The sequence below is a fragment of the Diplotaxodon limnothrissa genome, linkage group LG17 (genome assembly GCF_057381915.1).
Source record: "Diplotaxodon limnothrissa isolate DT_005_m linkage group LG17, D_limnothrissa_male_GT1.1, whole genome shotgun sequence".
Taxonomy (NCBI): domain Eukaryota; kingdom Metazoa; phylum Chordata; class Actinopteri; order Cichliformes; family Cichlidae; genus Diplotaxodon; species Diplotaxodon limnothrissa.
In genome coordinates, this window is record NC_140612.1 from 19,766,472 (window position 1) to 19,789,097 (window position 22,626).

Below are 22,626 nucleotides of genomic sequence, written 5' to 3' on the forward strand. Positions count from 1 at the left end.
AGTTTTATTTAGAAGAAAAAAACTTTATTTTATGAGAAAAGAAAACATGAAGAATTAGCCATATTTATATGTGGGGGGTTCTGTGTTTACTGCCAGCACTGAAAGACCTCTAACCTTGAAAATGAGATCCCTCAAAACAATCTACTGTATCTGTTCGCTTCGATTTGTTGAGCCCATTAACTACAGATTACATGTCTGGAGATAATGAGATAATTAATTTGTGATCAGGAAATAGATTAGTCTGTTGGCATAACAAAACAATGCCAAGACAGCGGCTCATCATTTCAAGGTAACATTTCAAGATAATTAAGTCATGATTGCAGAGCACACTTTCATGAATGATCTGAGACGTGAGAGCAGCACAGAGAATCATTACACCCACACTACTGTACCTGTCTTGTTGTTGATCCAGATGAGAGACTCTGAACAAACGGCGGATGTGTTTCCCACGGCGACTGTGAGAGGGACCTGCCACTGTAAACTACAGAGAGAGAGTGATGTCAGTAATGGTCAGTGGAATTGGATTGGGTTTTATTGCCTCAGTTATCAGATAGAGAGGCATTACAGAGAGAAGAGAGAGCGATGGTCAGCGATGATCTCTTAGCATCATTCAGCTGGAAATGGAGCGAGTGACGCTCACTGTGTTACAGAGGGACAGGAAGTGAGAGTGTAATAGCTGCAGCAGTCAGCAAGCATCAGTCAAGTGGAAGTAACTGAAGGTTATTGTCTCTTTCTGAGAAACGGAGGTTAAATGTGCTGTCCAGTGAAAACTCTGGTTGGTTAGTCGGGTGATTTTTACATTTTCACTGTCATCTGAACAATACAGAAATGCCCCTTCACTGCTTGAGTGGATTCTGCAACCTATCGAGCTTTTAAAAAACAATTATATTACCACAAAATGGCAGTTCTGCTGGGATTGAACTGGGCTGTTTTTCTTCCTGAACGGTTGACATTTAGGAGTTAAACGGTTTCTGAGAAGCAGCAAGGCAGATGAAATGTGGGAGTAATACACAGCAACACAATTCAGATTCTCTGAAAAAGAAAATCTACCAACAAAACCATCCATCCATAAATCCATCCAGCCATCCATCCATAAATCCATCCATCCATCCATAAATCCATCCATCCATCCATTTAGTTTTTCCTCATGACAACAGGCTAAGCCCTAAACCTTTTTCCTGTTTTTCCCTAGGTATTCAGATGCGTTTCCTGACCACACATCCCAAATCTCTCCAGCAAGTTATGCTCTACGGGGAGCCTGGAAAACGGGAGGTTTCCTGTTCAGATCCCTGGACCATCTCAGGTGGGTTCTTTCATCACAAAGAAGCAGCAGCTCAAATATTACTTTGGGTGTTTTTTAATCTGTTCAATACATTGTTTTAACCTCAATCCATACTGGAATCTATACTGGTTTCACAAAATGACCACAGTTTATCATTTTCCTGTTCACATTGTTTTCATGGGTAGAAACCCTGGTTACAGCTGAGACCTCAGAATGCTTGGATAGTCAGTAAAAATGTTTTATACTGTCTTTGGTTGCGTATACCAAGTTGGACACACCCCTGTCTTTCTTATCAGAACTGGCTTAATCGTATAGGGTGTTGGAAACATTCTTCTGGGATTTTGGTCCTAACTGCTGGAGATTTGTGGGCTAGACGAGAAAATCCCATTACACAACATCCAAAATGTGTTCTATTGGATTGAGATCTGGTGAGGAGTGAACTCACTGTTATGTAAAATAAAAAAACATTTTGGGATGGTTGAGCTTTGTGGCATGCTTTGTTGGATCCTGCTGGAAACAGCCATTATAAGATGCGTACAATGGGGTTATAAATGGATGATAGGTTTCAGCAATGATACTCAGGTAGCCTATGGTGTTTAAACGATACTTAGTTGGTGCTATGGAATCCAAAGTTTTCTCAGAGAAAGCACAACTAAGAAATAGTAGTAGTAGATAGAAGTAGATAAAAACATTGTATGATAAAATTTCAGTGATCTAAATGGTATGACAGAATCCTGAGGATACACAGCAATTCAATTTCTTTAAACGATTCATTTTGAAGTCTTTTCTACCAAGGTCAGTGCAGATGGAAGAGAGGGTAATGGTTTGTGGATCCTCTACTGTGGTTGTATGTGAGGTACTTTGGAAGCTTTAACAAAGAGCTTTACAGATGAACTAAGTGATATAAAAATGTTATAACTGAAGCCACACCAGCTCGGATGTCCCCCAGATTAACAAGGTCCACATCAGGTGTTGAGGAAGGCTACCGGGACAAGAAGGCATAAGTGGACAAGGGTGAGAACAGTGAATAGGAGAAATAGATTCCCCCTATTCACCATTTCTTGCTGTCATAATGCTGTTATGCAAGTAATCCCAATGGAAAGGTGAAACAACTAGTAGATCACAGTTCCAACTGCTTGCAACTGCTATCACAACTAGAGATTGATTGGATTCAACACAAATGCAACGGCAAGCTAGGATCATGGCTAAGCTGGAAACCTTGTTCCTCAGTGGCCGATTACTATGTATTACGTAACTCTTTTCACATCTTCTGTTAGATCTTCAGAGGCTACTTGAAGGTCTACTAGTGAATGCAGCATTGTTGACAGTCCCGACTGTGACCATTGCTGAAACCAACCATCTGATCTATAGGCAAGGCAAGGCAAGGCAAGGCAAATTTATTTGTATAGCACAATTCAACAACAAGGTGATTCAAAGTGCTTTACAGAGACATTAGAAACAAAAACAAATAAAAAGCATGATTTAAAATTGATTCTATACTGAATTGATTCTATATTGATTCTATATATATAAAAATCTATACCATGAGATGCTTGGCTGCGAGATGAACGGCCACAAGGAGCAGTACCCCTCAATGGGGATAGGGACTTCTCCATGGAGCCCATTTATCAGAGCTGCAGAAAGATGTGATAAAGAAAGGAATGCCTAAGAAGTACAACTAGCTGCCCATACCTGGGACACTGGAAACTGCCAAGCAAAGACTCACAGATTTATACTAGGGAGATTAAAGCCAGGAGCATAAACCAGCTGTTCTCCACTGGACAATCCAAGGTGTACTCTCAGTGGCAGAGGAACTGGACGTCATGATCATCTGGCAACACAATTGAACCAAGTGCTAAAGGATGAAGCCGACTAGGATTGGCTAACTGAAGGCTGGACAGTCCTGATCCCCAAGGATTCCTAGAAGGGGCCAGTCCCATCCAACTGCCAGCCAATAACCTGTCTCAGCACTACATGGAAGTTCCTGTCAGGCATCATAGTGGCTAAGATGAACAGACACATATGTCAGTACATGAGTGGGGCCCACAAAGGAATTGGCACAAATAACCAGAGGGGTAAAACACCAACTCCTGGTAAATACAGCAGTTGCTAGAGACTGATCAACATGTGCACCACCTGGACTGGTTTCAAGAACGCCAACAACTAAATGCCTCACACATGGATCCATGTGCCAAAGGGTCAGGGCTGTTTCAGCAGCAAAAGGGGACCAACATAATATAAGGTAAGTGGCAATGTTAATGTTATGCCGGATCGATGTATGTGCATGGCCAAAAAGTATAAAGCAAACAAAAAGAATTGCAGAACTATTTATGATGTCACGAGTGCATTATTGTTCGTCTGAGGTGAAGGTTTTTGGCCAAAAACCAAACCCATGCGGATAGTGCTCTGTGAGGAAAGAATTTAGCTGAGTCTTAGAGCTCATTAGGAACAAATAGCTTCTTGATGCTTCCCTATTAGATGTTAAAGTCTAATTTTAATCCTAACAGTTACCATATGTAAGTACTAATAAGAGTCCTAAAAGTGAGTGTTTCTCTTCAGCACTGTTAAGAACCCTGACGTTATAATTAGACTCATTTTTATCAAATTGATTCATATTTTAATTAGACTGGATTTTCATTAGAAATGGCAAACAATCAGCTTTACATAAATACTTTACATCCAGTCAATTCCCCTTTTTAAGCAGTGGGTGTGTGAATACTGTAAAGTAGGGGTCATTGTAACACAATCAGCCTGAAAAAGAACCATTTACTATTCCTATAATAGCCATTTGTCGCTGCAGGCTATAGTGGATCAATACCACTGCCTAGCAAGCAAATACTTTATCTGATATTTATATCAATGTGATTGACAGGAGTGGAGCTAAACCACGCACACATACACACCCACAGAGACGCACACTGGAAGACACACAATCCACAGCCTGGACAGCAGAATGTGTTTATTAATATTGATGCAAGTGTGTGTGTGTCCTCAGAGTTTATGGTTTATTCATCAAAGGCAGAAACCAAGTGAAACACACACATTCATGCTGGAGGTAGAGAGAAACGCAGCATGACTGCAGTGATCTATTCAGAGTGGGAAACTTTAGAAACTCTTCAGACAGCCTTCACCTCTCTGCTCATCTTCCTCCATTAAAGAACATGTTGACCCCATTTAGACTTGTCGTTCCAAGTGTCTCCAAGTCAGATAAAATCCAAACCTTTATGATCAAAAATATACCTACCTGCTCCTCTAAAGCCAGGATCAGAAGCCACAATATCAGCTCGACAGACGTGGGCTGTCAGGAATAAAAATGAGAGACATGCGGCGTCTCGTGGCATAAAACAACCCAAAGCTTCTAGGTCACTTCACAACTTCCAGACACAGAGGGCAATTTGTGTGTGCCACAAAATTAACACAAAACAGCACTTAACACAGACCACACCATAAAATTACCATAAAACTCTGTGACAAGCACCAAATTATTCATGACTACATGACTACTCTGTGTTGGAACACAAGATGCCCTGAGGACAATTTACAAATGGGCACTTATTGTTTCCCTTAGCACCCAGAGCTAGCAGAGCCAGAAACTCTGAGGGGAACCATTAAGAACAAAGTGATCATTCATAATAAGATGATTATTTATAAGTAGAACTTGACTATCACCAATGTTTGATGCTGTGTCAACACAGGAAAGAGTTTATAAAGGAGTATCAAACAGGGCACTTGAGTTTTACCGAGGAAACAACCAGGAGGCATCCTAGTCAGATACCCAAACCCTACCTTCACTGTTTCTGTCTGATGGTGGAGACCAGTATTCCTACCCTGAACCTTCTTCCAAATAACTGAGCAGTTCACCATTTCTCTAAAGGAGGTTCTAAGCAACCTTCTGAGGAAGCTCATTTCGATTGCTTGTATCCTCAATCTATTTTATTCACTACCCACAGCTTGTGGCAGGACTCTAGACTATTCATTTTGTGTTAATATCCAATATACTGTTGACCAAAACACAAAAAGTTTGTGGACGATTGTGGGACCAGTTCACATATCTTATAAATCATGTGACAAACTACTCGAGACTCTAGACTCACTCTACTGTGAGACTACTCTCTGTAGGGTTTTCTTTTTTTGTTCTGGCAACACTTCCAGTCGTGTAAATAACCACCATATATACACACTTATAAGGGATAAACCAGACTCGACACCTTAAAAGATGTGTCATGTGGTAGTTATGTAGCTGACTGAAAGCAAAGTCATATCTATGCTGTCAGATGTGCAAGAAACAAACAATCTCTGTATAGACAGCTGTTAAAGGGCCTTCAACATGCACCTGGAGAAACAACATAAATGTTCCTCTGTTCATTTTACTTTAGATATCTGCAAGTGTAATTACTGGGTAGACACTGCAGTTAAGCTCAGGAGATGATGAAATTTATCTGACTTTTGACAAGATACCAAATAGGTTGATGGAAAAATAGAGATGTCTTGGATCAGAGTTTAATTTTATTTTCATATTAAATCTGGGGTAGGGAACATTTTTTATCAATGGAAATAAACATACTTATAGCCTGGTAAAAACAAAAAAGCAAACAACCAAAAAAGAAGTTTTTTGTCTCTAAAGCTACAGCTCACCCTAACAGAAACTGTATAGAGCTCAGGAATATTTTAAGGATTAAAGACAGTTAACTGTTGCTAGCCATCACATCTGCTAATTAAACAAGACCTCAGAACTGTAGTTGCAGCATTGTAGCATATTGACTATGTTTAATGGATTTATCTGAAGAATAATCATTCTAGCTCTTTAAAGAAGTCTAGTCTGGTGAGTGAGTTTGCAATCCTTTTTAAGCTATCTAGCTATGCTTGATAAGTTTGCTAGCAGTAGTGAATAACTTGATAAACTTTTTGTGACACCTCTTCCTTAAAAAAAAGTCCACATTTCAATGGACATTATATCAAAGTCAAGTTTTTAAAATGTGAATTCACAAACCAATAGGTGTTGTGTTTACCTTTTCAAGGCTCTTTTAAAGATGCACTTTGAGGAGATTTTGGGACAAATACAGTTTTGAGACCAGATCAAACAAGTCACAAAGTAGTCCGCAAGGTTAGTTATGTGTGGTGATGCAATGAGCTGTGACGAAGACTTTCCCCTGTGAGTGTGGGGTCTGATAACAATGTGTGGACAAAAAGTCAGTGCAGACCTCTCCAAAACCGATATGAAGCACAGTGATGTCCCACGGATGTCTGGTGCAGCAAAGGGTCTAGGGTCTCTTTTTTCTAAATTTCTGGCTGCTGTAGCTTTTTATATTTCAACTTTGCTTCCTCTGTCTGACTAACAAGAAGAAGGAAGGTCGAGCTAGAGGTGACAGAGTTGAAGATGCTAAGATTTTTATTGTGAGTGACCAGAATGGATAGGATTAGAAATAAGTACATCAGGGTGACAACTCAGGTTGAGCCGTTTGGAGACAGGCAAGGCTGAGATAGTTTGGACATGTCCAGAGGAAGGATAGTGCACATATTGGACATAATGTTGACTATAGAGCTGCCAGGCAGGAGGAAAAGACTCATGGATGTAGTGAAGCAGGATTTGCAGAGGATTGGTTTGTCAGAGGATACTGGAATACTGTGAGATGGAGGTGATCTGCTGTGGTGACCTCTAAAGCGAGCAGCCAAAAGAAGAAGAGGAGCTTTTTCTGGTAAATTTGTTTAGTCATACTTATCTGGCTCATCAGGGTAAAGCAGTATATAAATACTTCCTTCAACTGTGGTTTTGTGGACTCATGAATAATTCATCACTGTCCTGTTTAGCATTAAAGCTCATTAAATCAAGCACACAGACACTGCTTCTCCAATCACATCACTGTTTACCCGTCAGCTGACGAGACACCACAGAAACGAGCTGTTAAATCCTGACTGAGATACTGTTTGATTTATTTTCAGTAACATTGCCTCGACCTTAACGTTAGCTCATGCTGTCCTCATCGTCTCTCTCCCTCTGCCTGTCACTTCAGTTCTTTTAAAGGCATTTATCTCCCTGGTTGTTTGATGGTGGAAAAATAAAAAGACCCAAATTTAAAATGTCTCCAAGCACAACACCAGAGGAAGAGAAGAATGTGTTTGACAAAAATAAACCGTGATCTTCAAAATGTCACCTTAATACCTGAAGTTAACAAAATGCCAAAAAAAGTCTGAAAATGTAGATTTGTTTTTTTTTTTGTTATGTAAATGAAAAGCTTCCTCTCCAACTTAAATTTATTGGATACAAAGATAACTGCCTGTCACGCTAATGTGACAGCTGGTTGGATTTCAGTTTATGAGTGGCTGCAGGTAAGTTAGCATGCTAGTTAGTTTTCATCCATCCATTCGTTTCCACCTATCATTGTCAGGGTCGCGGGGGGGCTGGAGCCTACCCTGGACAGGCCCACTTCTGTCGCAGGGCTAACAAAGAGACAGACAACCATTCACACCAATGGGCAATTTAGAGTTACCAATTGCCCTAACCCAACTAACCGCTTGTCATTGGACACAAACACAGGGAGAACATGCAAACTCCACACAGGCTGAACTCAGGACCTTCTTGCTGTGAGGTAACAGTGCTAACCTGTACTTCGGTGGACACCAGCCTTTCCAGGTTGTCACGAGAGACTTTAAAAATACATTTTAAAACTCATTATGTGATCTGAAGTCTATGCAAAACCATCCTCACTTTCTTTCAAGCACATACTGATGCTTAGTCACGACCTTAGTCATCATGTGGGAATACAGTGGGTACCCTTTTAGTGTTTTTTTTTCCAGAGTTACTACTCCTACTACTCCAACACAATTCAATAAAAAGCCCTCCATGTCTAAAATAGATTCCATGAGACCAGACCAGGCCTAAAGTGCTCTGCTGGTGTCATCAACAGCAAAGTAGTGAAATGCATAACTACAGTAACCAAGGGAACAGTGGAAAAACTTGTCTATGTTGGTGTGATTGTTGCTCATCTGCTGGGATGAGCAACAATCATGCCATATTCTTCAGTAACTTCAGTCAATTTTGTTCTTTATTCTGATGCTCAGTTTGAGCAGGTCATCTTGACCTGCAAACATACAATTTTTAAAACTGGAGTAAGGTTATAATCAGAGTTAATTGTTAAATTAAAGTACCTTTTTATAAAAGGTATATGAGGTTCTCAGTGGCAGAAAATAATCTGCGATAAGATGTTATTTTTTTAGCAGAGCCAAAGGAAAATGAGAAGGTGCAATCTGCACAGAAATGAACACTTGTGAGATATATAATGATCTCTGATTTTACAAACTTTTCCCTTCCTATTTTTTTCTGTTTTCATATCAAAGCTGAATGATACAGGGCTGGTTGTCCATAGAAGATGACTGAAGCTCAAATTTTGTATCTCTATATGTAATCATGGGAAAAGAGGGATTTGCATTTGGTCTAAACACACCATGAGGGTGAAGCGATGATGATGAGCTTTTTCCGACAGCTGACTTGTTTAAGTAATAAAAGAAAACAGCAAAATAGCAAAAGTGCCAGATATTGTTCCTTCATACAGTGTCCCATTAAAAGAACTGGAGACTGAAAGTGTTGACAACAATTGTCTGAATTGTACAACAAGAATTTAAAGCTTTAAAGAAGAACTATTGAATCCCAGGAAAACCAGCCAGTTTAACTGCTTCAAAAACCTTCAGCAAAATGATCATTCGCTGGATGAACCCACATCAGTATTTTCTCTCCAGAAAAGTTGTGAGTTCCCAAGTTATTGAAGGACTGGACAACCTGCACACAATTTAGTGCATGTCCAAGAGTTCTCTTCTCATGAAAATAATACTGATAATAAATAATTAAATAAAGCAGTCTGGGCTTGAGTCAACAGCGTGTACACTGCGGGACACTGCTGTGCTTCTAAACACAGCTCCGCTGGATCAAACAGCAGCATCAGCCCCGGCTGCACTCAGCCGTGATGCCGAATCAACTAAAAGCACAGCAGCAGTTTCTTTTTAGTCTTGGTGAATGCCCTGGGACCGCTGAGTGTGTCTGAACGCAGCCCCGCGAGACTCAACAAGAGCAAAAGAAAGATTTCAACTCCACCTACAACAAACAGCTTCAGTTCATCAGCTGATGAGACCTCGAGAGCGATTCTCAGCTCAAGTGAAACACAAAAGACTCCACATGAAAGACAAGAAAAAGAACATAACGTAAGAAAAGCTGAGGAAACTTTTGTTGAGAAACTGAGCAGGTCAGAGTCATTGTAAATGTCAACTACTGTACAAAAACATGACAGACTGAAGAGAGAGAGAAAGACCTGGAAATAAATGATGGGAGAAAACAAGAACAGGTAAAAGTAAAGAAATAAAAAAAGGAAGGAAGCTGATGAAGTATTGATGGAAAAGAAAGTGGGTCGATAAAACAGAAGAGAGTAAACTCCAAAGGTTGTAAAAGATGTGAATAAAACATGATTGGAATCAAATATAAATGAAGTATAAAAGATGTAAAGGTGGTAAAGAATGAGAGAGGAAACAGGAAAAGTGCCTTTTCAGGAAAAAAGATCCAGCAAGATCACTGAAAGACAAACTTAGTGCCTAATGTAGCGTGAAATGAGGGGTTTCAGGAGAATTGTTTCAGCGGTGAATGACTGAATGAAGAACAGATGGAGAGACATGTCAGGAATAGGACTAGCAGTCTAAAGGCCAACTAGTGTCCAGAGACTCCAGCTCCATAATGCCTATTCTTAGAGCTACAAATTAGGTCCATCCAAAGAACGGCATTTGTAGAAGGGCCATATGGACAAACCAGAGTGACTAACTAACTAACATTTTTCAAACTTGTTTAACCAAACTTTTTATGCATAAGTTGGATACACTTACAAAAAAGGACTACAAATATTTCAAAGATTCTGCAGTCATGCACTGCTGGTAGCTACAGTGACAGCACACATCGCTTTTAAGTCTCCTGTTGATTGCTCAACTAGAGCTGATTGAGCCTGGTAACAGAGTGGTGGCTTGTACAGTAAAAACTTGTCAATCATAAGGTAGCCACGTCTGAAAGCATACAGTGAAAAAGAGTTTCACTGAGTGTGGTCCTATGAAAAATCAACTTAGTCTTTGATTCACAAGCTTGTAGAACTTTCTTTAGTAGCATTTACTTGAAGTACAGTGGAACCCCGACTTATGAATACCCCATTTAACGAAAAATTCAAGTTACGAAGGCACTTAACGGCAATATTTCTGCCCGTGTTACAGCAAAATGCCCACGTAATGAAATCCACTGGCTCTGATTGGCTGGGCCCAGAATGCCTACAATGCCCACAATGCCTTCTGAATCATGTGACAACCCCCTTGGCTTTCGTACTTGCGCTTCGCTGTTCCACCTGGACGTATTGTTGTTGCAGTTAGCAATTAGCCTATAGCCTATCGTTCACTCAAAAGGCGCGATGGGTGCTTTGACTTACAAAAATTTTCGACTTACGAAAGACCCTCGGGAAGAAATTAATTTCGTAAGTCGGGGTTCCACTGTACGTGATTTTTGTATGACTTTCTCAGCATCTCACATCAGTCTGAAGGAATATTTGAGGTGTTTGTGCTGACATGCTCTGTTTGGTTTTCTACAAATATGCTGCTGTGCATTATGTACAGACATCTCCAACCCTAACCCACTAATGCTACCAAGGCACGTAGTTTTTAATGGGCATCAAATGAATATTAGACTACAGGCTAACAGAACAGAATGTTTGTCGTGCTAGTTTGTTAGCTTGGCTACACTCGATTATAATTGCCATCTTGTTACTGTAGAGCTTCCATCACTCTTGGGTGCATCAAAGTAAGTTTAATAAAATGACATATAGTTTATTACAATCTCTGAGAAATAACAGACTATTAAAAGATCTGACAGCTTTCAGTTCCCTCACCTGTTGTTTTTTCTGACTTCCTCTCCATACAGGAAGTGCTCCTGGCTGACTGTGATGTAATATGTAGGGAGCTGCTCTGATTGGTTCTTGCTGATGGTGACAACAGGGTAGCCCATTTGTAGAGTCCACCTGTCCATCATCTCCCCGATGTCAATATCTCGGCCCTCTGAGTGCATGGCCTTTAAAGCAGAATCAAACACACACGTAGCGTAAATGATCAATGACTAATAATGACCAATTTACACACATCCAATCAGTGATTAAAATAATCTGTGTGGGAGAAAATTGACCTTGACATAATTAGATATAAGACTGGCAGCTAATTAAAGAGCAGTGTCAGTCTAATTGACAGTGCTAACAGAAGTGACGCTCAATTAATCAAATCATTGCCCCTCCTGTGTCGGACAAACAAGAAAACAAGCTCCACCTCATGTTACCACAGCAACAGGCTCTTCACTAAGTCAGGTGATAATGAGCATCTTCATTAGAAGTGCTTTATTAAAGAATGAACAGCTTCAATCAGTCTGGCAGCTCTGTCCCAACAGAGCCAGTTGAGGAATAGTTACAGGTTTTAATACCTGCTACTGAGCAAGGCACTAACATTAAAGTTAAATGCTCTGCCTTGAAGCCTTTGGGGCAGGGAAGTACACAAGGTTTAAATACCAGATAGACATAAAGTCAGGTGAGGGTTACCTGAGACAGTTTCCTCCACAGGTCGTCTCTGGCAGCATTGCTGTACATGTGACTCAGCAGATAATCCTGAAAACAATGAGACAAAGCTATGTTAAAGCAACACTGGTATGATGTGATGTATCTGTTGTATCATCTTGATGCATGCACATTCATCCAGGTTAGGAAATCCCAGAAAGCTGATTCTGTTCATCTGTAAGAAGACTGAAGAAGTCAGTTGGATGAGTGACGAAACATTTCTCCCACTAAAAACGCAACATTGACATGAACAGAATGAACTTTCTGGGATACATATGTCATATTTCTGGTATAATTATTGGCTGATTTTTTCCCTTCGACACTGTGACCATGCAGTTCACAACAGAGAATTTGGAAGCCTTGATACAACAACTATCTTTTCCCCATCCTCATATTTCATCTGGAAATAGGATGATCACAGTTAGCACTTGTTGGGTCCTCTCTACCAATGAATCAGAAAAATAAAGTGAGTCCTTTATTACCATGTCCCTGAGCACAGTTTTGATTATTTGGTTCTCGGCAGGCACCACAAGATTGCAAGGATTCATTCACAATGTCTAGTACCCTTCACTGTGACATGTATTTGAACCCTGGCCACAGTAAGTGCCATGTATGTACAATGACTTATTAATGTTGCCACTGGAACAAGATATTTCCATTTAGAAATTTAATATGACCATACTTTCTGGATGCAGGGCTGTGCAGGTGAAGTTACTTCACATTTTCTGTTACTGCCATCTCTGCTCTGAAAACAAGGATTGGAGGTGGTTCAGGCTCCAGTATTTTCCCCACATAGATGTTACCTTTGTTAGCTGGCTTGGTATTACAAAAGAAAAAAGAAAAAAAAAACAGAAGAAAAAACAAAGAAAAAACAAAAGAAAAAAGTAAGAAAAAACAGTTGGCATATTTTATTTCGTGACTCATTTTGACCTTTTAATTTTTCCCCATCAGGTTAAGAGAAAGATGCCTTCCACAATCAATTAAACAGCAGACCCCTTCTTTGATAGTTCGGTGGCTGCTTCTCTGCGGCTCCTGACATCATTTGGGTTACTCTTTTGTCCACCAGTCAGCTGTCCTCCTCCCCTGTGCTAGACATGAGCTGGTATAGGCAGTCTTTGTAGAGCTCTGGAGATAAGAGTGATAAAAGGATCACTCTATCTTCACTAAAGGCTCTCCAAGACAATGCAGTTGGAGTGAGATCATGGGGTGAGAGTCTCCCTGAAGAGGCAGTTGATTATTGTGCCTCTTCAAGCTTTGTTATATTTTCAAATTAGGACATTTTTATCTGTAATTATTATTTATTAAATATTATAACTCAAACAGAATCCAGTTCTGTGGGAAACACTGAGGATCCGTGGTGTTTCAAGTCTGTCCAATAACAGGAGGCTCCAGGGGCAGAATGAGGATACACCGGGGTGAATTGTGTTTTTAACTAGCCTCTGGAAGGGCTGGAGGGCACGACAGCGATTGGTGCTCCAGTAGGAAGTGGATGGATGGAAGCCAAAACCATTTATAAGAAGATGCCAATGGCAGTACAATGACTACAATCTAAGGAAGCATAATTTTTTAAAGTAGGTTCTATAACACCAGGCTGTTATGTACACCAGGCTCTAATTTACCATTTTTATTAAGCAGAAGTAAAAATGTCAACTTCTGATGCACTTTATTGGATGTCACACTGACCTGGTGATGGGAGTATGGGGACATATTACATCTCAAAACGCTCCCAAGTCTCTCTTACCCACAGTGCACAAGGTTGTTCATTTTGGCCATGCAGTTGTGAAGCTGTAACTGGCTGAATTCAGGGGTATTCTCTCAGGTGGAAATTTAATGATACCTATGTCTGAATGAATTTCTGAAAAGCCTTTTGAGAGGAACATTTACATGTATTTGAAACTGTACATTTGAAAGTCAGTGACATGATGAGCCAGTAGTGCTTGAGTTAGAGAAGAGCCCGTGTCAAGTCCAAAGAGTTTTGGGCTCAATCTCAAACTCCCTGGTTTACATTTTCGAAGCTAATGAACAAGATGAAGACTCCTCAGGGCCATTTTCTCATTCAAAAGAGGCTTAATGGTGTGGTGGCTTTGTTTTCAGCCTGCAGTTCTTTAGTGACATTCGGGTCCGACTTGATCCCAGTCTGTTTTCCAGAGCAAGAAACTCACTCCCACTACAGTGGATTTAGAGTAAATGCTCAGGGAGGGTGGTAGTTGCTTTGGTTCATAGTAAAACAAGGAAAAGGCAGGGAAGCACTACTAGATAACAAAACAGCTATGGAGGCTGAGCGCTAATCTCCTTCTCAGCGATTCCTGTGTCCTTTGTGTGTTTAAGCGTGGATTCCTCCAAGTCAGTCATTTGCTGTGGTGCGTTTTGAGCTCGATAAGGCAAGGGGAAGCTTTTTATTGGAACAAGATGACATATTTGATAACGACACTAAGTGCGTTTGGGAGTTTGGCTCTGCCACCTTCACTATATCTGACATGAAGGCAGATAAAAAGAAATTTAATGGAGTGTGTGTGGGGGCCACACACACTCCGAGAGCATGACTCCATTAGTTTTAACAGTGTGATGCACCTTGAACCAAATGTTTTTCAGTGATAATAAGCACTGTGTAACAAATACTGTGGGTATGAGTAGTCAAAGGTCATTAGAGGAAATCAGTAGGTGTAGGAGTTTAAGTAAGGCATTTCGATTGTTGCAGGCAGGGTTAGAGCCTAATGAGGACTTGCTTTCCCTCATCGGAAGATGACTTGCATAAACTTTCAATTTCACCTTCAGTCGAGCTCCTCTGGGCTTCAGAAAGGCTCTAAAACCCAATGATCACTGCAGGCCATTATTTACATCTTCTCCAGTAAGTATTGATAACTGTTAATGAGGTTTCAAGTTTTGTGCCACACTGAAGTCACATCGGGGCAACCATAATCATCACAATCTTTCCACATCAAGTCCAGATGCAGTCTGGGAAACTCTTGATTTTTCTGAAAGCTCTACATATCAGGCTTTGAGATCAGGGATACAGAAAAGGTGAACCAATATTGATGTTTTTGTCCACCAAAGGCCGCTCTTTAATGTAATTAAAGCCAAGCTGATGAGACACTACAGACATGGGCTGTGCACAGTATTTGATCTTCACACAGCTGATTGAGCTGGAGTACACTTAGCCCGAGCTGAAGTCCATAAATCCATATCTCTGTACTCCAGATGTCACTATGTTCCACAACATTTACAAACCTTACAGCACTCTGAAGAATGCTCACAAACGTCCTAAAAATCCTAAATGCTCCCAAAGCATTTCATCCATCACACTAAACACTGCCTAAAAAGACAAATTATAGGAAATAGAGACATATGGCCAGTTGTGGAGATTCATCTCATCTCAAATGATTTCAGAGTATCTAGTTTAAAAATTCCCCAATGTGTTCTAGTTTAACATATTCTCAACCTATTATTTCTCTTTAAAACAGGCACAGAACATTGGTTTTAGTATATGTATCAGTCATTTTTGTCACAGTGGAACAACAAAAAAGAAGCCCGTAGATCACAGTTCTTTGGCCTCCTGTTTTGACAGAGCTTTAGTGTCATTTTGTGCCTCTTTGATTTCCTTTTGTGTCTCTTTGGTGTTTTTTGTCTCCATCTGATTTTCTTCTCATTATGGGATAGATTTGCTTCCATTTTTACATGCCTCTTCACCAAGAAAATATTAAGTATACAGAGCTTGTAATGCTAGGGAGGCCTGATGCCCCTGGGCCTTTGGTACAGTAATCCTTCCATGTATATACAATATTAAAATCTACATGAAACCTAGACAGAAATTTCAGCCTTTTCCGTGACTTTCAGAAGGCTGATTTTCTCACTGTTCTTTCTCAAATGCATCAACTTTAATATGTGTGCAACGTCACAAAGGTTCCTTTCATGAAGCATTAAAAGTTACAGTATTATCCTTGGTAAGAAAAGCATAGACGATCATGAATTATTTTGGTTACGGCTCCCGTCATGCCACAAATCACCAGAATGAGACTCCATCACATGGCATTGCAGTTGTTTGGCATGGTTTGTTATACGCTGTATTTTTCACTAAACACCTGATTAGGTGTTGAAACGCTCTGACAAAGAGGTTACGATCGAGAAAGTCTTTGTTGTTGTCATTAATATGAACCAAACTACTGAAGCAAACATTCTCCCGAAACTTTTTTACTCTGCTGGCGACTGAAACGAATGCTCTTATTATATAGTATGTTGTTATGCTCAGCACAATGCATGTGTGAAGACCTCCATAACACACATACATACACACACACACACAATGTATTTGCCCTGCTGTGCTGCTGGATCAGCAGTATTTTATATAGACTCTGGCTCTCAGTATGTTCCAGGTCACTGACAGTTTCTGTAGGAAAACCAGGACTGTGTGTGTGTGTGTGTGTGTGTGTGTGTGTGTGTGTGTGTGTGCGTGCGTGCGTGCGTGCGTGCGTGCGTGCGTGCGTGCGTGCGTGCGTGCGCAAGGATTCGTACATATTTCTGCAACTCCATTCCAAGTAAAAATTATATTTAACCTCCATCCATGTTACATCAGACGTTGTCATTTTTACTGTAACTGCAAACAGTCTCCTTCCAATTTGGAGGATACAAAGCGTTTCCCTGTGCAATAAACTACCTGACCCTGTTGGTGCGATTGGAGCTTTAGCTGCTCTCGTGTTTCTGTGACACCATCACAGTTTGAACCCTCAAAGAGACACACAGCAGCTACATTTAGCTGAACAACAAACAATGCAACACATAGAGTTAGTTAACATAGCTATTGCTTCATGACTGTGTGTGACAACTACAGTGTAAAAGTCTATTAAAATTGTGAGTTCTACAAAAAATAACTCCTATGTCCCCAAATAACTTCTTCCTCCCCAGTGTTCTAGACAGTTTTTTAAACCTGTCCCCAAATTAACTTTGAGAGAAATAAAAACAATCCAGGGAATGCAGGGTACTTTTTATAATAAGGATTTACTCATTATTGCCTGCATCTGATTGCAACCACGTGACAGACTGATGACTTATCCAAGGTATACCATGATAGACCATAACAGTAGGAATGCATAATAAGTATTTCTAAAGTCCTACTTCCTGTTCTGCACTATCAGTAAATCTATGCTTTGAGTATTACAATTTCAGCGCCTTTTAAACGTGTATTAAATATCTGCATTTTGTTGCTCTGATTGCATCTAGCTTAAATTCAGGTCACTTAAAACTGATCGCAATATCGACAGGGAAACGTGGCAAATCTTCTTCTCAGAATGCCCCGCAAGCCAAAGGTACTTATTCCCTGTTCATCTATATGCACAGCATGACAGTTAGGATTTAGCTAAACTATGGCTGAACACACACACACACACACACACACACACACACACACACACACACACACACACACACACACACACACACACTGTTTCTATGAATCCTTCCATGTTGTGTTGGTGATAAATCAATTCAAAGCCCAGTAACCCAGCTGTTCCCTCTGATTTAAAAACCTCTGTATACACAGCTGGACTTGCAAAGCAAAGGGAACTTACATTGAGTCCTTTCTGGAACAGCGGCTGCCCCATCACGTTAGCAAGCATCCGGATCAGTGCCGCCCCCTACGGAGAGCAAAGAAAAACACACTTTCAGACACGGTTAAAAACATCATCATCATCCATCATCATCATTGAAGTTGCTGTGATCACTGGAGGAAAAGTAGATAAGAGTCACCTTTGGTGAACTTTGAAATTAGAGACTGGCTCAGATCCACATGTTAAACTGTTCAGACAGCGCTGATCTTCAAAGGAATAGGGGTGGAAAGCTGCCCTACCAGCCGCTCTCTTCTGTTCTAAAGTATATAACCCCAATTTGTCAAAGTATGTAGACAATGTGTGAATAGCAGTTTTGAATTTTCAGTTTAGTGTTTGTGGTTGTCTAGAAGCAAATGTATGGTTTGAAAAAAGCCAACTTTATTGATCATGTTTAAAAGACAAAACTAAACCAACGGCAGCTGAAGATCTCCCTTTATAAGTTAATCCAAGTCTGCTTGGAAAACAAGAACATATTGAAGTTTCATTGTTAAAATATTATTATTTATATTAATAATACTAATACTAATAATAATAATTATTATTATTATCATCATCATCATCATCATCATCATCATCATTAATAATAATAATAATAATAAAAAAGAACACATTGAAGAGGTATTCAAACATTCACTGGCGATCATGATCACACAGGTACATTTATAGTGCAACAGTCTTACTTCTGTTGAAAGTGGTTTCTTACTTTTTTGTAGGCAATCCAGTCAAAGACGCGGTCAATGTCTGTCGCTTGTTCCACTTCCTGGGAGATTGGATGGGAGGAACTCAGGCCATCCAGCAGCATCACCTCATGAAGGACATCAGTCAAGAAGCGCTGCTTCTCCTGAAAACACAAAAATTGGACTTTTTCAGGTATTATATTTCACTTTGATCATGAGAATGATGATTGTGATAATGCAGTATTTAAGGCTGATTCAGTGGATGGCACCACTGAAAAACCTCTTAAACTTTGACAGCAGAGTGACAGAAAACGAAGAAATGATATTACTAGTAGAGGACTATATTAGTGGTCTGATAGTCAACAAAGACCCAAATCAAACTGCAGGATCCTCTCATTGAAAATGATCAAAACATCTTAACTAGCCTTGAGCAACCATATTCCAGCCTTCACCAGCCAACACGATATAATAGGACTGCATGCACATAGAACACTTTAATGTATTATTAATGTAGCACAGTGTTGTGTGCATATTAAGCCTTATGTCATAAAAATACACGCAAAAGGTCAAAGAAAAGAAAAAGCGGCTATGATAACTAGAAAATTGACTTGGCTGTTATTCGTTTTATTTCAAAGCTGAACCAAGATCCAGAAATCCAGTGAATCTCACTAAAACATGTTTCCTAGTAAAAGGACTGGATGCTTTGCCCTCGCACAGTATGGGAGTCTCTTTGTCTTTTTCGACTTTTATGGTGTCGTTCCAGCTCAGCTTTTGACAGATTCTAGTTAAACATTTATATGTAGAACAAATGTTCAGCTGTAGTTAGACGGTGCTTTCTGGAATCTTTGTTGTTCCTTTCCTGATCTTGTTTCTCTGCTTCTTTCCTCAGGACCTTCACCATATCCAGCTTTTGCAGTTTCTCGCCCATCTTCTCTGCTTACGTCCTCGTGATTATTTTCTAATTGTGTCCACTGTGTATCTTTCGATGTTTTCTGTTCTCTCTTTTGATCTCTCCTCAATCCCATGTCTCATCTTCTCTCCTTTCTTTGCTGTCTTCATTCCCTCCCATTACTCCTCTTCTTGTTTCCTCTCCTCATTGGCTTTTCTGGTTTCGAGGTTTTAATAGACATCTGCAAGCATGTGGAGATTTAATGAGCTCTGTCTAAATTACCCATGGGATCTGGCTAAATCCAGAGAAGTGTGGCACTGTCTAATTCATGGATTACAGTGTTTACTATGGAGATTTGGTTTTAATGAACCTCTTCCTTGTTAAGCAATAGAATTGTTGGCTTATTAAGTTTCAGATGTTAATGAATAGACTAAACGTAACTTTTTTCCCTTTTAAATTAACAGTATCTGGAGGGATCTGGCTAATTCTTGGTCCATGAGGTTAGGTGTAATTCACGGATTAAAGCAGTGGGCATTAAGTAGATGTAGTTTTAATGATCCTGCATCTTGTTAAACAAAAGTTTTAATGAACAAAAGAATCAACATATACGTGGATTTTGCAGCATCTACTGGGATCAGACTATTTCTCGGTGAGTGACCGTTGATGTTGATTTGTCACATTTTCATCTTGTTAAGCAGTCTTAAGTTTCAATATCTCGACACAGAAACTGAACAGTCAGGGGAGTCTAACTTCGGGATCCAGATTAATTTTATAAATTTGTTTTTCATCTGCAGCAATGAACTGTCTGATATCTGGCGAGAAAAAGTGATGGCAGTTTGAATCTCAGTGGGTATGAGTGCCTTCAGACAAACAGCTGTTTTTTTTTTTTTTTAATGATTGTTGATGGGTAGCCAGAAGAGTTGCAGATCTGACTAATTTTAATTTTTTTCCTGCTTTGTTTAAAACAGGATTCCTCCTCGAAGTATTTAGCAAACTCCTGGTAAAAGACAGACTATTGCTCTCATCTAAGAGTCAGCAAAAAGGCACACACAGAGGTAAACAGACAGTTCAGGGACTCCACCATGAATTATACAATTAGTCAATTAGTTAAATGGCACATTTAGATGAAACTAACTGTGGCTCTGAGAAAGGGGGAAAATAAGACTAAATGAGACATCAGCTCTAATTAACAGACACTTTAAATCACCTGGAGAGAGTGAAATAGGGGGTCCATCTGGTCCATATGTTCATTATGAACCAGATGGACCCACATGTGGAGGGACGGCTAATAGGCCAACAGTCAGGGTAAACACAAACATGCACGCACAGACGGAGGGATAGGACGGCATTCAGGAGCAGCTGCTGAACTTTTGAAACGTCTGCTCGTCTCATCACTCCGTCTTCCTTCACTTCCAGGCTGTCACTCCTCCTCACCACCTGTTTTTCTTCCTCCCTCCTCGCTCTAGCCTCCTCTTCATTTTGGTGTCATTTTAGCATGTCACGTTTGGGTAGTAGACAGCACTCTGTGTGGCACTTTCATTCTGATTTCATCACCCCAAGGCCACAAAACCATTTTGGTTTTGATTGACTGTGAGGTCTGCTCAAAAAACATTATAATGAAGAACCTTGGATGTTAGTTTTTTACTGATACTGATGATGCACACAAGATCGGCCATCTATGTTCAAGTATATTCTTTGGTTTTAATACAATATGTTTATATGTCATGTGCTTCAAACAAAGCCTGGTACATCTGCCTCATGTGGTAACCAATGAAGCCAATCAATCAATCAATCAATCAATCAATCAATCAATCAATCAATCAATCAAGGCTTTATTTGCCATGTGCAGGTTGCCCTGCAGTGAAATAGGACCCCTCTTCAACACACCTTCATCTGGCAGTTAAAAAGATGAGGATGAGAAAATGATTACTAATGACATGGATGTGTGAGAGAGTGTGTGTACAATTCCACCATCTGCCGACAGGTTCCCTCAATCAAAGACAGACATCAAACAACACACAGTGGAAAAAATCATTAGGGGAGTGAGGCTACAGAAGACACGTCCCTGAGGGCTTCCAGCGGTTAATGGACAATTAATGTACATATCATGCAGATGTCATGAACTTATAAACTGTGCTTGATAACATTCAAAACAATAATTTACCTCGTCTGAGTACCATTTCACTAGAAACATGCTGGATGTTGTTTGGAATATTTCATGTTTCTCATATTCAGTAAAATAGCCCAAAGGAAAATTCTCTGAATGTCACATCCAATCTAATTATGGCCACAGGACATAAAGAAGCACATACATGAGAAAAATGTCAGCCAACATGATAATTCAGTCACACAAGATTTGTGCCAAGAAGCTGCCAACCACATTCATTTCCATCAAAACAGTGACAACAAAAGCAGAACTGAGATATTAAACATGTTTGGAGTGAGAGATATTGAGATCATAGTGACTTTTTCTTCTGGGGACTGTGTAGGCGGAAGGTGGAATTTAAACAAACAATTATTCAGTTCGAAGTTTCCCTTTTCAGAAAGTCTAATGCTGTCTCACATCAGATTCATTCATGGCTGAGAACCAGCACTGCTTCAGTTATAAGACTGCTCATCTGTCCATCCTGCCTCGAGCATAGAGTGCTGAAGCTTTGTGTATTACTTTGGTGAGATGTTATGCAAGAGATGTGTGCAAGTCAGTAGAGTCCTAAACTCCATCCATCCAGATAATTCAATTCAAATCGTGGTGGTGCTGGAGCATATCCCAGTTACCATAGCGCGAGAGGTAGGGTACAACCTGGGCACCGGTCTGTTGCAGGTCTAACACAGAGAGACAAACCACTATTCACACTAACATTCACACCTACAGTCAATTTAGAATCACTGGTTAACCCAACTCTACTATCTGCATGTCTTTGGACATCCTCATAAACATCATATTGAGAAATAACTACAAATATGCTTAATGTGGCAAACAACCTGCCCCGAGCTTTAATCATTTAGTACCTTGTTGATTTCCCAGCTGGTTCAGTGCTGTAAGCAAACATGTGCTATTAAAGTGAATGCAAACACAGTCTTTTCTCCTCCTTTAAATATGTCCATGAAAGATGAGCGAAGAGGCTGAATATTGATATTTCTCTGTTCTCTTCAACATGAAGTCAACGTTCACCTCTGACCTGCTCTCTGTATGCAGAGCAGATAAACAGATGTTCTGCTGTCAGCGATAAAAAAAGGCAAAGAAATGTGTTTATGCTATGAGTACCAGTGCTGTAAGAGATCATTTTAACTGCTTAACCTCTCATCATCTACCATGTCACCAGTGACCCATCACCTGTTTTTAATCTCCTGAGGCCCAACCTCATGCAGATATTTGGGATAAAAATAAATATCACATAAAAACAGAAAGTATAAAAACATATGTCATCATACGACACAATAAAGTGACTATTGTTTACCTCCCGTCTAAAGTGCAGAAAAGCCTAAATGTAGTGTCCCCTTGTAAAGACAAAGTCTCAGAAGGATCACATAAAATCTTTTCCTGGGTGTTACACATTTCGGTGCTTTT

General features: G+C 40.0%; 1 protein-coding gene across 1 annotated transcript in view; it reads right to left on the minus strand.

Moving 5' to 3' along the window:
- LOC146614922 (thyrotropin-releasing hormone-degrading ectoenzyme-like) overlaps window positions 1–22,626 on the minus strand; it is a 279,130-nt gene that overhangs the window by 37,807 nt on the left and 218,697 nt on the right. The window contains exons 7-11 of the mRNA XM_085375895.1: window positions 18,196–18,333; window positions 17,454–17,519; window positions 11,878–11,943; window positions 11,185–11,363; window positions 393–481 (exon numbers count right to left, since the gene is read on the minus strand). Coding sequence (XP_085232021.1) covers window positions 393–481; window positions 11,185–11,363; window positions 11,878–11,943; window positions 17,454–17,519; window positions 18,196–18,333 — 538 coding nt within the window. The remainder of the gene's footprint in view (window positions 1–392; window positions 482–11,184; window positions 11,364–11,877; window positions 11,944–17,453; window positions 17,520–18,195; window positions 18,334–22,626) is intronic.